This window comes from Agelaius phoeniceus, chromosome 2 (assembly GCF_051311805.1).
Source record: "Agelaius phoeniceus isolate bAgePho1 chromosome 2, bAgePho1.hap1, whole genome shotgun sequence".
In the NCBI taxonomy this organism is placed as follows: domain Eukaryota; kingdom Metazoa; phylum Chordata; class Aves; order Passeriformes; family Icteridae; genus Agelaius; species Agelaius phoeniceus.
Window position 1 is genome coordinate 6,297,329 of NC_135266.1, and position 15,814 is coordinate 6,313,142.

General features: G+C 44.1%; 1 protein-coding gene across 1 annotated transcript; it reads right to left on the reverse strand.

Moving 5' to 3' along the window:
• Positions 1-221: 221 nt before the first annotated feature.
• ICOSLG (inducible T cell costimulator ligand) lies at positions 222-14,825 on the reverse strand. Its single transcript, XM_077171426.1, has 7 exons — positions 14,703-14,825; positions 11,038-11,078; positions 8,699-9,070; positions 7,934-8,218; positions 6,211-6,387; positions 4,741-4,776; positions 222-2,347 (listed from the first exon to the last, which is right to left on the reverse strand). Exons 1-7 carry the CDS (start codon positions 14,714-14,716, stop codon positions 2,337-2,339), a joined length of 936 nt encoding a protein of 311 aa, XP_077027541.1. The 5' UTR covers positions 14,717-14,825; the 3' UTR covers positions 222-2,336.
• Positions 14,826-15,814: the final 989 nt, after the last annotated feature.

Genomic DNA, 15,814 nt, shown 5'->3' on the forward strand with positions numbered 1-15,814 from the left:
CTGCCTGGCTTTCCTGGAGTTTGTTGTGTTGTTCGAGGGATTTTGTTGTGTGAGCCAAAATAAAGCACAGGTGGTCAGCTCTGTGTTGTGTTTTTCTCCCCTAATCTGAGGCCTTTGAAAAGGAGCACTGAGGGGTGTGGCTAAAAGTAAAACTCACTTTGGGTGGAGGCAATGGCTTGGATTGACTTGGCTCTGTGTGTGTTGATAGATTTAGTCAAACATCCAGAAGAATGGATAGACTTTATTTAAAATATAAACATGGCATGTGAAGACAAAAACTGTTGTCACTAAATTCCCAAGTCCTTTTGAATGGTAGCAACCAAATGTCATCTAGGATTTACTGACCTCTAAGAACAGCTGGAACCCTAAGCTAAATGAAAGCAGAGATTTTGCAAGAAAAGGCTTTTGCATTTAGGTGTATCCATGAAGTAGCCCAGAAGTAAGAAAATCCAACCAGTCCAAATTTGTTTTAATGGCATATTGCAGAGTGACTGCTAGGTCACTTCTTACATCTCTGAACCATTACAGTTGCAGAATATAAAAGTGGAAACTACTTGTAGGAAAGGCTTCTGTCAGGTACAGCAGCACCACAGGCTGCACAATGTGACAGATAAGAAGGAAATGTCTGCAGGACTTTTTACTGAACCACTAGGAAATGGTTGCCCTGCACATCTGCACAGATGTTGCTCACGTTTTTGAGGTGTCTGCAAGCTTTCTTCAAGCAAATTCCCTGTAGGGTACACTGAAGATGAGCTTTGGACTCAGAAAATATCTGATATCTGGACTTATGGACATGAGAGAAGCCCAGCTACTCAGCTGGGAGCCTCCCTGGGGGCATTGCTTTGACAAAAGATAACTGCTGCACTGTTGCCAAGTGGCCCCGCTTCCACGTGATGTGAGTAAAACAGAATTTTCACTCAGCTGGCAATTGAAAGCTGATCTTGATATGAAAAATCAGTGTCTGAGCTCAGAGTTGATACTAGAGTGCCTCTTACACACAAAGCAAAAACAAACAAGACTTATTCACAAAAATCAAACAAATTTAGTCTAGCAACTGGTGCAGGAGAGGTCAAGTGTTTCCAGAGCTCAGTTTAAAATAACAATCTCCATCCCCTCATGACAAGATGAGGAAACTGTCCCATCTGGGAAAGAGAGCTAGTAAAAATTCCTCCTCATTCAAAATTTTGTATCATCAGCAAAGTTTACTCTTTTGCTATTTTCAGGCAGTCAGTTTGGCTGACTTGGGGCTGAAACAGCAACACAACTGGCACAAGGAAAATGCAGCTCTTGGCTTTCTGGACATTCATGGGTAACACACTGATAGAATTTGTTTTTTGTTCTTTTTTGTCTTGTTGGGTCTGTGCAAGGATGAGACAAAAGCACAAGTTTGGTTTAAAACCTTCAGTTTAAAATCCTCCCTGGAAGCCACAGGAAGGTGCTTAAATAAAGATTCAGTTGAATCAAGCAGAGCTCAACCACAGTTTTTTTACCATCCTGAGAAGGGTAAGTCCAGGTAACATGACATTCACTCAGTAGAGAGCACTATTTTTCATTTCTGATTTCCACAGCCTGATTTTCTCACAGCTGGCTCCTGTTGAAAGTGGAAGTCCCCTTTTTGGTGGAATATTTGGTAAAAACCAAAATATTGCTATCAAGGCCTAAAGAAGGCACCTTCCCTTATAAAAAAAATCAGTATTTGACCCCATTAGAGCAACTCCTGTTTTTGGAGGACTGGGTCAAAGTGCTCTGCCTGGTTCTGTACAAAGTAGCAGCTGGTGAAAAGAGACAATGAAAGGATTGTATTTTAGAGAGAGAAAAACATGGAAGAAGTCACAAATCTCACTTTGCAGAGCCCTTCAGTTTTCTTTCTTTGTTTTAGCTGCCTTTCTTCACCTGCAGTAGCCATCCTCAGGGAAAGGTGGTAGGAAGCACGTCCCATGCTCCTGAAGGTGGCTGCTTCTGCTCCTGAGAGTCCTCAAGGATCCTGATGAGAGACTGGACAGTCACCAGCTTCCAGTGGTCTGGCACACAGCAGCTGAGTCCCAGGCTTTCTGCTTTCCCCAGTACAGGTGCCCAAACCACTGACAATCACAGAGGACTGTCCACAGTGCTGAGCTGGAGTGGTGACACAACTGTTCTGTGGACACAGTCAGTGGCTGGAAGGAAAATTCTGCAGATTTTCCTCTCTATTGTGTTCTAGAAGCTTTTTTTTATTTTTCTTTGCCATCTCTCTTGGCAGAAATCTGTCACTTGTATTACAAACAATGCTGCCACTGAGGGAGCGATGCTTCTCTTGACACATCTCCAGCTGCCCAAGTTGTTGGCAGACCTTCTATTTAGGCAGGTGCTGTAAGAACAAAATAATTTATTTTTATTAAAAAAAATAGATTAAAAACTCCCTCAGAAATAATCATTCATATGTAACCAGTGGAACAAGCTGCAAAGCTATGGAAAAGACATGTTCATGCTGCTGAGAGAGAACTGAGTGGGGAGAAGTCCTGCCTGGATACCCAGGACACTGGGGGCTTTCTGTCCTCATGCCACAGTCTGGAAGTGCCTCTCTGTGCAAATGGAAACAGTGACCTCCTACCTTGTGAAGGGATATCAGTATCACCTTGGGCTCATTTAAAATTATTTCAGAGAATGAGATGCAAAAAGCCTCTCTGTGGCCAAGAGAAAACAGCTTCCTCTGGGTCCTCTCAGGAAATGAAGGAGTTCCTTCATGTAATAGGTCAGAATTGCTCCAGCTCTGAATTTCTCCTCACCAGGGCTTCCTCCCCCACTGCCTGGAGTGGGTGGCTGGAGAGACTAATCCCACCAGGATGGAGTTACTCTTCCTTGCAATCTGCCTTCCTCCCAGTTTCCAAACTCTTTTTAGCCTTTGTAACAGCAAAGTTAGTTTCAATAATCTCATTTTGGTTTGCAGCATTCAGGATTCTCACTGCCATGAAACAACCTGGCCTTCTTCATAAGGATGAAGCAGAATACTGCCAGAAGCAGAAGTGCATTTACAGCAGTATTGAAAAGCAAAACGCTGTGGCAGAGCATCCCCCAGGATGCACCTCCCCAGGGCCTTATTCCCCACCTACCACACACAACAGGATTGAAAATACCAAGTAATGATTGAATTAGGCTAGAATTTCTCCTAGAGCTCATCTTTTGTACTAAGGTAGTACCAGCTTTATTTCTAAATAATTCCTGCCAGATACTGGTTCTCTCTTCTGTTAAGAAATCAAAAAGCAGCAAACCTGGACTGATGGACTGATAGCCTGGACAAACTCTGCCTCAGTGCTCAACTACCATTACCCTTAGACAATTTCTTCTAACATCTGGCTTAAATCTCCTTTGTTTAAGTCTGCTGTGCCTTAACTGCTGTGTCAACTGGGTTAGCACAATAAATAACTTGTCCCATCCTCTCAAAAGACACTCTGAAGAGGGTTGTTATTGTGTCCTTAATCAGCCTGGCCTTCTCCAGCCTAAACAGACATAATCCGTCTCTCACCAGAGATCACATTCCCTGGACCATTTTCATTTCTCTGGTATTAATCCAAGTTGCCCTTAAATTAGGATGCCCAAAACGTGGCCCTCAGTGGTGGGACAGCTTCTGTCATCAGTGAGCCACCAAAGCTGCTGTCCCACCTCCTCTTGCACATGTGGAGTGGAGAAATGACAATGGAAAGACAGCATCTGGAAGGTGCCCTTGTTCTGTCCTCAACGAACAAATCACGCTACAGCAGCCTTCAATACAAACATGATAAATATTTACTCTTATTTATGCCACTGAGGTTTTTTTACTAATGGGCTAAGGCCAGGGATCAAACCAAGAAGGGCCTGCTCTAAGTCAGTCTGGAGAAGAAAAAGTCGACCTTAAATGAGCTGCTTGTGTTATGTCAATGCAGTTCCTAGGAACAAAAGGAGAAAATGTCTCTTTATTTTAAGGAGAAAATCCATCCTCCTCCATAGATTATGCTCTGCAGGAGGGAATGCAACAGCTGTTGATGTTTAGCAACCACAAATGTTGGGGATCAGGCTGTGGTCTGAGAAATAACTGACCATTAACCCAGTTGCCATGGCTGTCAAAGAAATTCCAGGAAAAGTAAAAGCCTTTTTTATGGGTTTATTTATTTAAGGGTTATTTTGCTTTTGCTTGATACTATGCATTGTGTACATTCACAGAATCTGCTACAGCAAACTATGCTCTAACTAGTACAGTTTTAGTGAAACCACAGTATTTTCTGCCTGTTTTGCAGACACACAGGCAACAGTCATTAGATTCAGTAGAAACTACCAAATGAGATACCAAATAGGCAGATATTTCACCCTGTACTCTTGCAAGTCCTCTGTCCAATTTTTTTTTCCAAATCTGTCTTCATTTTTTCACCCAATTTTCATTTTTTCCCTACTATAAATAACAAATGAATTTGTAAACCAGCTGGCCTGCAATATTGTGTGGCAATAAAAATAAAAATATGAACATGGTGAAGGTCTGAAGAGTATGTTTCTTCTAGGAAAGGTAGGCTTTTTTTAAAATTGGGTGTATATAGGCTCAAGTTCACAGACATGATGCAAATGATGTCCCTGTATCCCAGTTAAAGATCACCTAGGATGTAGTGCACAAAAAAATGCTTCACTTTGTATCATCTAGCAAGTCTAATCTAAAGGCTTGTGTTGAACCTGAGTACTGAAGCTATGAAGTTAAGTAATTTGAGACAAACAAAATAATATATTTTTAATACTTACAGCTGAGTCCTCCTTGGTCTTCTCTTTGCTGGACATCTGTTGAAACAAATGCATGGGTTTCAGCATGTAGGATAGACAACCACCAACTTCAGAAAAATGAGATTTATATTTAGCAACATCCACCAAAGCTGAGGGTTCAATGTGCTAAATGTTCTGTAAAAATGCAGTCCAATATTCTATTTGCTTACAATCCAGGCTACCATTTCAGAAAGGAGAGGTTTTGGGATTGAAGTGATGGCCCTGCTCCCCATGTTGGGACAGAGTCCTGCCTCACTCTTGTTGTTTCTGTAGGAAGGACATTACTTCTACAAGAGCTGCTGCAGATCCTGGACAAGATCACAACCCTGCTTTCCCCTGATCTTTTCTGAGGCACCCAGGGTTGCTAACATTGAGGAAGAGGGCACAGACTGAAAACATGCATTGTCCTTGTCCTTGAAAAGTGTGGTTGTTCCTGCTCTGTCCCTTAGATGTTGGCTCCTGGACAGGGGCTTAGAGCAAGTGCTCAGCTACATTGGCAGACTCAGTCTGGCCCTCAAGATGTCTTTTAGAGCTTTTTTAGAGTCACACACGTGGGCAAATCCAGCTACACAAGGGTAGCCATGTGACCAGCTACATTTCTGCTTGATCCCAGCAGGATCCTGACCCTTAATCATCCAGCCAGTGACTCTAAAGCTCTCAGGACTGAATTAGGCTCTGATTTCTGCTTCAAACTGTGCTATGATGAGCAAGCTACTGACCCCAGTCCTGTTTTGTGCCATCTGTCCAGAAGGAGCCTGCAGGGATCAGCTGACAAACCATAGCCCAAACAGACACAAAGTCTGAGTTACTCTCACATCCAGGAATTACTTCCTGTGAGGCTCAGAATTCACAGAATCACTGGGTTGGAAAAGACCCTCAAGATCATTCAGTCCAAGCCAGCCCCAACAGCTCAACTAAACCCTGGCACCCAGTGCCACATCCAGGCTTTGTTAAACACACCCAGGGATGGGATGGGGACTCCACCACCTCCCTGGGCAGCCATTCCAGAACTTTATCACTCTTTCCATAAAAAACTTTTTCCTAATATCCAACCTGTATTTCCCTCAATGCAGCTTGGGACTGTGTCCTCTGGTTCTGCCAGTGCTGCCTGGAGAAGGAGCCCAGCCCCACCTGACTACAAACACCTTGCAGGAAGTTGTAGAGAGTGATAAGGTCCCCCCTGGGTCTCCTTTTCTCCAGGCTAAACACCTCCAGCTTGGAGAAAGACACAGACACAGGAAGAAAGGCTCGGACACAGGAAGAGAAAATCATAAAGAATAACATATCCTGGGGCACTACATTTCCTCCCCAAGGCTTCCCAAGTTTTTGTTAATGGCAGGATTTCCTACTGCCAAGGGCAGGTAGCTTAGTCATACTCATCTCTTCCTGTTGGATTTTGGAAGTGAAAAAGGATTCTTATAATTTGGTCATGCAAATGAAGTGTCTCATTACCTTTATAGGACACTAGATTAGAGGACCTCCTTCTCCACAGCCAGCAGATTAAACCAGTTAGAAGACCTATCACAAAGACAATGCCAATGATGGCAGCTGCTTGAGCACCTCGTCCTTTTTTTTCAGGTTTTTTGTCACTTTCTGTGCCAGCACCACTGATTTTCTTCTGCTGCGTGTCTAGAATAAAATAGAAAAGGATGCCATAAGGTGTAAATTTTCACATTTCATACCAGGCAAATATTTCACCATGTTTTAGATGCATAAAAAATTCTGAAGGAGTCAAGATTTGTGCTATTCATATCACTGTGATTTTGGTGATTCCTTCTGAGTGAGACACATCTCCAACTAATTATGTCTAAATACCAGTTTACTCTTCCCTGTCATCATAATGCATCCATTCTTCTTTTTTCCTTTTTCTTCTTTCCCTCCAGCTTTGAGAGACTGTATGTTTGGGCTTGTATCTAGACTCAGCTGAAAATAAATCTATATAGAATCTATAAAGCAAATCTGATAGTATTCAGAAAAATGGATGAAAATCTGCTTCCCTGAAGTTAGTGAAGAATCTTCACTCAATGCTGAAAACTGAAGGTTTCAAATCACATCTCTGACTCTTTCAAGTGCGATTGAGAGACTAAAAAAACCCCACAAAAATATTAATATGAAGATCTTTTCCCTCAGAAGACAACATGACAATACCATTAGGAAACTAATGATGAGGTTACTTAATTTTCCTTTATATTGGGATGACAGCATGGTGTATTATCACATAAACACTCTATTGTGCAACTTCTGCTCATGTGTTCAATTTTTGCTCCTGGAAATAGTTTATATTGTTTGCCTGCATGCATGGGATCAGTGTTAGGGGTGTTCAGGTAAATTAGCTGTGGGTATCCAGCTACAGTTATGGAAATATTCCAAGCTCCTTGCACCAGGGTGCAGAGACCTGTGAGAGAAAAGTGTGGCTGGAGGCAGGACCAGGAACAGCAGTGAGATCAAACAGCCACCTCCAGATCAGCCTTCCACTCCAGACAGATTCTCTACACAGCTTTTTGGAAATAATGAACTCTGGCAGTGGTACTGAAACTATAACTTCTTAATACCTTTTTTTAAAAATAGCTTTCTGGTTTTGTGAAGAGTTGAATGACTAAATACTTGCTTTTACTATTAATCATCACATCAGCAATAATTAGCACATTACACTTGTGCTATAAAGTACATTGTTCTGTTGAGCTCATATTGCCCATTTGCTGCAGACCTGGTTTAAGTTGTGCACTGTATTAAATTGAGTTTTGGAGAAAATGGAAATTGAACTTTGGAACTCGGCAGAGTAAAAAGCAAATGTTAGTGTTGCAAGGCCATTGTGTAGGGGGTCAGAAATCATGGATCTGCTGGATGGTGGCCCCTAAAAAACAACCTGACTCCCCAAACCATCATGTTCCTGAGGAACTAAAAGGTTAAGCTCAGCAACTGCCTCAGATCCAAGAGCTTCTCAGTGCTGTTGTCACAACACACTTGGTGGGTTATTTGCTTCAGTGTGGATGATTTAAACATCAGGTCCATGGCTAAGTACAAGTGGAGCTTGAAACAAGGCCCAAGATCTTCTCAGAACATTTTGGAACCACTGAATTAATGCATAGCCCTCATTAATGTGCATCTACAGACAGAGACATGCTGGTTGACATTCCTGCTACCTAGAAAACAGAGGCAGCATGAGGGAACTTACAGTTGGCTGATAGATTTTCCTGCAGCATCTCATTTTCTATGGAGCACTCTATTTGCATGTTAGAAGTGGCTGTCACCTTCAGTGTGCTGAAAACACTGAAGGTGCCGTCGTCGTGGGATATGATCTCTGTTTGTGAGGGATGCAGGCGGCTGTTGTTCACTTTATTGATCCAGTAAACGTTGGGCTTTGGGTATCCATTGCCAGACCTGCAGTAAAAGGTCACCTCCTCTCCAGTGCTGTCACTGTTTCTTATTGGTCCACTGAGTATTGGTTTGCTGTAACTCGCTGGAGAGCAAGGAGAAAGAGAAATAGTTGTCGATGTTTTGAAACGTACTGGAAAGGCAAAATTTTGGGATGGATTCTGAACAAACTGCTGGATTTCACACCACCCTCATGACTTGAAAGAGAAGTGCCTGCAGGTTTGGTCTGTAAATCACAGAGCTGAGAGAATCTCTGAGAGGGCAGAAAGCTGAAGCCAAACCCAAAGGAAGAAAGGACCAACTTCAGCTGCTGTCACCCAGTCACATGCAAGAGCTCTCATACCCATGAAAAACAAGAAGAAAAGAAACAGACACTGGATAAACAGTTTTTACATTCATTTTCCAAGGTTTACGTTCCCTGTCTTACATTAAGCAGAGAAGACTTCATTTCAGCAAATAGCAGAAGTCTGTTTCAAAATTAAAGTTGTGCTTAAATATAGTATTGAAATAGCACAAATTTGAAAAGTAGAAATGAGAATTTGGGCAAAGTGACACAAGTTCTTACCTGCTAAGCTGAGAACCACTTCTGCCTGGTGAATCACTTTGGGAAGTTCAGTTTTCTCCTGCACTATGCATTTGTATGTATGTTCATCACTCTGGCTGACATTTAGCAATAGCAGAGAAAAATCACCATTTTCCAACCTATCCCAGAATAATTGAGTTCTGTCTTTAAAGTGAATACATTGATTACTGTTATCATCTTGGCCAGAGATCAGTGCATGTACAACTGGACACTTTTCTTGATAGGAATCATCAGCTATTTGCCAATATACCCGTAGATTTTTTAATTGCAAGGGTTTCTTTTCGTTATAAATGCAACTTAGTGTGACGTTGTCTCCAAGTTTACTGATGATGTTCTTCTTCTCTAGTGCAGTAACTACAAGATTAAAAGAGAGAGAAAAAAGGGAGATTATGTGGGGAAAAAAGTAATTATTTTTGAGTACATTATACCACATATAGACTCTGGTATTAGTTTTATAGCAGGTAGGTGACTATGCTCTCTTCATAGTCATTCCTATCTCCCAAATTTCCAGTGGCTAATTCTCATCATGTCTATTTGTCTGTGCATTGTCCAAAGGGTCCTTTTCTCTGAAAGCAGTGTTAATCATTCCTAGCCCCATGGATACCCACATTTCACTTTGCACACTGACTGCAGACACATATTCAGGTCCTAATGCTTCAATAATCACTTTTTTTTTTAAATTAAGAAAAATGCCAAATAACTCCACTTAGATCACAAGAAGTGGAAACACTGATAAGAAAGAGTGCTGCCATTATTTTGAGATCCAAAAAATTAAGAAGGGAGTTAAAAGAAGTACTTCTCAAAGCCAGCATGACAAAGCAACCACATTTTACTGCTACTGTCAGTGACACCCTCTGAACAAATACACTCAGCTGGCAAACCAGCACACCCAGATACCTCCAGTGGCACATTCATTAGACATTTACATCTTGAGGGTCACTTGAGGTAAAGTCAGAACTTCATCTGGCTTTCAGAGCACTTTTCCTGCCTTTTGGACATGAGAAAGGCAGCCTCTGCTCCATGTGAGCAAGGCAAAGGCACAAGGTGATGACAGCTGATGCAGAAAGCTCAGCTCAGTGACTCCCATAGGGCTGGGCAGCTCTGCCCACGGCCTCCCTGCTGGATCCCTGCCCTCCAGACCAGCAGCCAAAACCTCACTGGTGCAACTGCTTGGTGGCACCAAAGCAGTGTTTGTGTTGTGGGTGCCAGGCAAGAGGGGCCAGGCATGGGGCTGGACGGGAGAGATTACAGCTGGGGGAAGGGATTACCTGGGTGGATGGCTGAGGGGGAGGAAGATGACAGGAGTGGAGGTTGGGAAATGCAGAAACAGCATGTGGTGAGGGGGGAGGGAGGTGTCAATGCTAAAAGGGAACCTGTCTTTGTGAGGGTGCACTGGACTCAGAAACTGCTCATCTACACATCTGAGTTGGGCACCCTGGTCTAAAACTACCACTGAGGCAGGCACAGTGCTTGCAGGGAGAAAGGCAGGATGTTTACCAGGTACTAGGACTGAAGTAACAGGCTTGAAATGCAACACAATTGCTCGGTTCAGATTTTGGGAAACCCGTTGGAATAGCAGGAAAAGTAATGCCCTGGCAATGATGGGTGCAACTTCATGACTGGACAGAGACAGGCCAGCCAGCATCTGTTGGGACTGAATCTGGTACAGATGGTCCTGATATTGGGGCCAGGGAGTTTCCTTGGTGACTTTGTTGAGGTCCTTCTCAGTGATTAAGCAAGAACAGAGGAGAGAACTCTAAAACCATTTTAATATCACCAGACGGTGTGATTTAATTCTACCTTTGTTTTGCAAGGGATATTTTAGAACCATAGTAAAAGTAAAATGACTAATAGTAGGAGTAAATTTACTACTAATAAGTAGTAGTAAAATTACTAGCATTGGCTACTTGATACCGTGACATATAATTCTACTCTTGAGTATACAGGCATGTTAGATCTGCTTATCAGCAGCTCTTATTACTCCACTTCTAAGGCCTTTTGTTGACAGAGGTAAGTACACAGGGAAGTCTCTGAAGCAAGCAAAGCAATCTAAGCAAGAGCATCCATAAGGTCCCTTGCTGCTCTCTGCAATGAAACAGAAATTGATTTTATCTTCTTTCCCTGATGCATGTCAGAGAAACATTAACATCTCTGTATTTTCTACAAGATACTGAAGAACTCCTTCTTCAGTAGGAGTTCTTCAGTATCTTGTAGAAAATACAGAGATGTTAATATTGTATATTTTACATCCACCTTGTGCAATTGGCCAAACACATTAAAGAGAGGACAGTTTAATTTTTACTGAGTTTTTATGAACTTACCAGCTTTCAGGATAAGAAGAAGCAGTAACAGAAATCTGTACCTAAAACAAAAAGCAAACGAGTGTTACGACTGATTGTGCATCTCTGTTGTTTAAATAAGCAATAACCCCAATTCTGATTGTTTTAATATAGTGGCAGAAGTAGGTAAATTAGGTACTGCTCCCATGTAATGCCCCATTAAGTATTTGCATTTTTGACAGCTGCAAAGCTTCTGTTTATACAACTCAGCAGTGGTTTGGTGGCCAAGGCCACGAATAGCAGCAAAATGCACTAATATTGGAATCAGGGCAGAGGGCATGAAGCTGGTGTTGGGCCTGTCTTCTCTTCTGAAAGAATTGATTGGCTTGCTGGACAAACAGGTTCTAGAGGCTATCTGGGTCACTGGGAGGGACAGTGGCTGCACAGGTCAAAACCCTATAAAAGTTTTCCAATCTTTTGCTGAAAGTCCAGGAGTCATTTTGTCTGGTTAAAGGAAAACAGCAACTGACCATGCTGCCCACCAGGTTGTGCACTGAATAAAAATGTGTAAACAGGAAACCTGCTGATAGTGGAGAGCTGTGCAAAGGTTTTTGCTGGGAGGAATTTGGTGTGTTTGATTACTCGGGAGGGGCAAATCTGTGCAGGAGTTTCTCCAAAGGAAAGGAGGCCATAGGAAACCCAGTTTAACCCATCTATAAAGTCCAAGTGATTTAACTCCCATCCCACAGGGGTTTAAGATAAATGGACAGCACTTCCCCGTGAGTTACTTTAAAATAGCCTTTCACCACCACACCTAGTTACACATTGTGCTCTCCTTCTTCCAGATTGCTGTAGGAAGGGAAAGAAATGAGAACTGTGTGGCTGAGCTGGCCACCTTGATATTACTCAGGTGCAATAAGGTTGCAAAGCTGAGCTGACAGGCAGAGGAACAGGAGCTCTGGCCTGTCACCAGTGTACCCAGCTCTCCTTTGCAAGCAGGACTGAGAGGCCACACTAGCCAGGTTCAGCTGGTTCCCTTTCCCCAGAGTTCTCAGGATGCCTTAAGTTTTAGCTTTTCATATTTTCCAGATTCTGTACTGCATTAGTATAGAACTCTGAACTTAATAGAAAGTGTTAGCAAGTTCTCTTCACAGTTCAATTAGATAAAACAATCCTTTTCCAGCCCCAGAACCAAGGACACTGTTGCAGCTTTGGGCCCAAAAAGTGTAACAGGGAATTGAGGAGAGCAATCTGGGAGGATGGGACTGCATAACCTGGAGCTGTAATTGGACAATTAACCCCAATATGGAAATGGACCAAAACTTATAGAAGTGTGAAAGGTGTGAGACCCAGGAACCCATCCTGGGTGTAGCCTCAGCCAGGCTCCTGTACTGCCCAAGGTGCATCCTGTGAAGGCCTTTTGATAAATCCCTGCTTTATTCCTTTAATGCTGTCAATCCTCTGTTCCAGGCAGCCTCTCAAGGCATCGCTCAGCCCTCAGCCAGGCCCAGCACTGAGCCCTGAGCTGAGGCAAAGGGACTGAGGGATACCTGCTCCCAGCAGGCCATTTCTGCCCAGGATGGAGCTCCAGATTCCCCCACCCGGGCTGGTCACTGCCTTCCCTCCAAACCAGCCCTGCCCTGTCTGGCCCTCCTCCCTCCAAGCCCTGACCTAACTCACCCCCCAGCAGCCATTCCTCACTTTACAAAATCCCCTCTCTTCCAGGCTTCCTGCCCTTTCCCCACAGCTCCTTTGTCCAGCCAAGCACAGGAATTCACACATCCCTTCCCAGGCTCAGCTTTGCTCCTGCCCAGCTTTGCTCCCACCACCTGCCTGGGCACAGCCTGGGGTTCCTCTGCTGCAGAGGAGTGTCTCCAATTCCCACCTGTCCCCCAGGAAAATTATCATCTTCCCAAACATATTCACCTTCCCATGCAGAGAACATTCCTGACACAAAATCTACATCTACTCAAAGCCCCATTTCCAGAGACTGAGGTAGAGAAATTTTAGGGGAGAATCAATCTGAATTGTATTATTTTTTGTATAAAGAATACACTTAATTTTATTTTTCTGTGTCCTTTGAAATTATTTGATAGATGAGGCTTGAAAAGTTTAAGTGTATACCCAGTGTGGAAAATTTCTGCTCTATTACTTCAGCAAATCTGCAATCAGTCTCAAAGGAAGTCTCCCAGGGAAGCACACCTAAACATTCTGTACTATTATTTATCTTCTACTACTTCTCTTACATTAAGTAGTTTATTAACCAATATCAAAGATGTAAAACATACAGCTCTACAAAACAGAACAGCAATAGATTTTTTTTTTTTACTAATGCATAAACCTAAGTGTAAAGATTTTGACAGTGACCTTTACACGTGCATTTGCATTTTATTTCTGTTGTATTTTTTACACTGTTCAGGAGTCATCACTTTTGTGACAGGCTTGTAGATGTTTGTCTTGACAAGCTCAGCTCATGTAGTCATCAATCTTTCTTAATCCCATGCCTGTGTTTGGTTTATTATTCCCAACCCAAGTTAGAAACTGTGGATATAGCAACTCATTTGAATAGAATGAAAACAATAACTGATTAATACTTAAGAGACTCTCTAGGGAATTTCCCATGGTAGGAATTTGCTAATGCCAGCAGACATTTAGATATTCAGCCAGAACTGATTCTCATATGTATGTATACAAAGCAGATCTTGATTTCTTATTTTAATTAATGATGCCACAGTCAAGGTTAGACAGATCCAGAGATGCCTCCTCCTCCTTCTTGAAGGAAGTTGCAGCTGTAGTTTTGAGGGGGTGGTGTCCACCCACGATGTTCCCCTGGAATGGCTTTAGTTCCAAGCTTCAGTTGGAAAAAGGGAGAAATGCTCTGCCTGCAGAGAAACCTCTACATTCACTCAGCTCCTGTGTCCATCACTAGCAGTGAGCTCAGTTAAGTGCTGGCATAGTTGCACTACCTTCTTTGCGTCTTAGTCTCCTAAATTTTTAAAAAAATATATAAACTTTTTTACTTTTTCAATTCTTTCCCACACCTTCCTCTTCTACAAATGTTTTAAAATGCCGTGTGAAACAGGAGAAAGTTGCACTTCTCCTTTCATGGGTGAGACGATTTTCCTCAGCACCTCAACTTCTCCAACACTACTTATCTTAAAGCCACGGGATGCTGCTGCCATGGCATGCTCTAGCCAGGCAAGAGACATTCTGACGCTTGCAGTAACAACTTTGGGGGCTTTACTCCACTGCTGAGACCCACTTTGTCCCCCAGCCTTGTGGTGACACGGTTTTTCCCGATCAGCAGGTGCCCTAAGCGTGTCACCTGCGGAGCTTTTCTAACACCTGCTGCAAGGCAGCGCCACCCGGGGCAATAAACCCCAGCGAGTCACGTCCCATCGCAACCCTTCAGCTGAAAATATCCATAAAAGGCGTTGATTGCCTGGAGCCCTCCATGGCTGCTATGACAGGGGACCCCTGCCCGGGCTGACGGGGAGCTCTGCCAACCCCCGGCTCCGGGAGCGCTGCCGCCTGTCCCGGCTCCGTGGGTCTCCTGAGCGCATTTTAGCAGCCCAGCCCCCGCCAGCGCTTTCCCTGCCCGCCGCAGCAGCAAAACTCACGCTTCCCAAGGGCGATGCGCATCCCTGCCCGGGAAGCGCACAGGGAGCGGCAGCAGCGACCCTTCCCCGCGGCCGCCATTCACTCACCCTCGCGGCTTCATCGTGCCGGGCCAGCCGTGCTGAGCTAAGCCGAGCCGTGCCGTGCTGAGCTAAGCCGAGCCGAGCCGAGCCGTGCCGTGCTGAGCTGAGCTGAGCTGAGCTAAACTAAGCCAAGCCGTGCCGTGCCGGGCCGTGCCGAGCCGAGCACCAGCTGCCCGCCTCGGGCCGCTCCCTTTCTCCTCCCACGCCTCCTCCGCCGGGGATTTCCGCCTCAGAGCCCGCTTGTGAGCGGGACCCGGCACAACCCGCCCGGCCGTGAGGGGGCTCGGGGACCCGGCACAGCCCGGCCCGGCCGTGAGGGGGCTCGGGGACCCGGCAAAACCCGGCCCGGCCGTGAGGGGGGCTCGGGGACCCGCCCGTCCCCAGTGAGCCCTTTTCAGAGCCTCGTCGGGGCCTCTGGATGGGGGATCCCGGCTCCTGCAAATCCATGTGCCGTGAGGGAAGGACGACGGTCCCCGTCAGGCGGGACCCCCCTCACGCTGCTGAGGAGCCGGGGCTGGGCGGCTTTGGCCATAGCGCGTTGTGGAAGACACAACGGCGTTGTGAAAAATGCATATTTTATGACTGCCTTCTCGCAAATATTAAAACGAATATTGTATGTGTTATGTTGGAAAGTTATGCTGTATTGATTTTCTTAAGTAGTGTGTTAAATGTGGTTTTAGGTTATAAAAAATGTTAAAATAGAAACTATGCTATGTAAGATACTTTTTTAAAAGAAAGGACTCGCAGCGAGATAGCAGCCACAGGACACCTAAATCTTTCAGAGAAAGAGAATTTATTGCTCCATTATCAGGAGAAACGAACTTCTTCCTGCCTTGCTCAGCCATGAAGACACCATTAGGATAAAGAGGAAGAAGCTGACAGTGACCAGACAGAATCCTGTGTTTGAATGGAATTTTTGCATCATGTATGAGATGTATGGATGTGCAACAGGCTATTGCTTTTAAGGGTTAATCCTCTGTTAACATGTGTCCTTTTTGGGCTTATTTTGCCCAGAAAGAGGTACCCGGACTGTCCATAACTCTTTGTTTTTTATTGTTTCATATTGTCCTAAATCCTAATTGTCCAAATTTTTATTACTATTACATTACTATTATTAT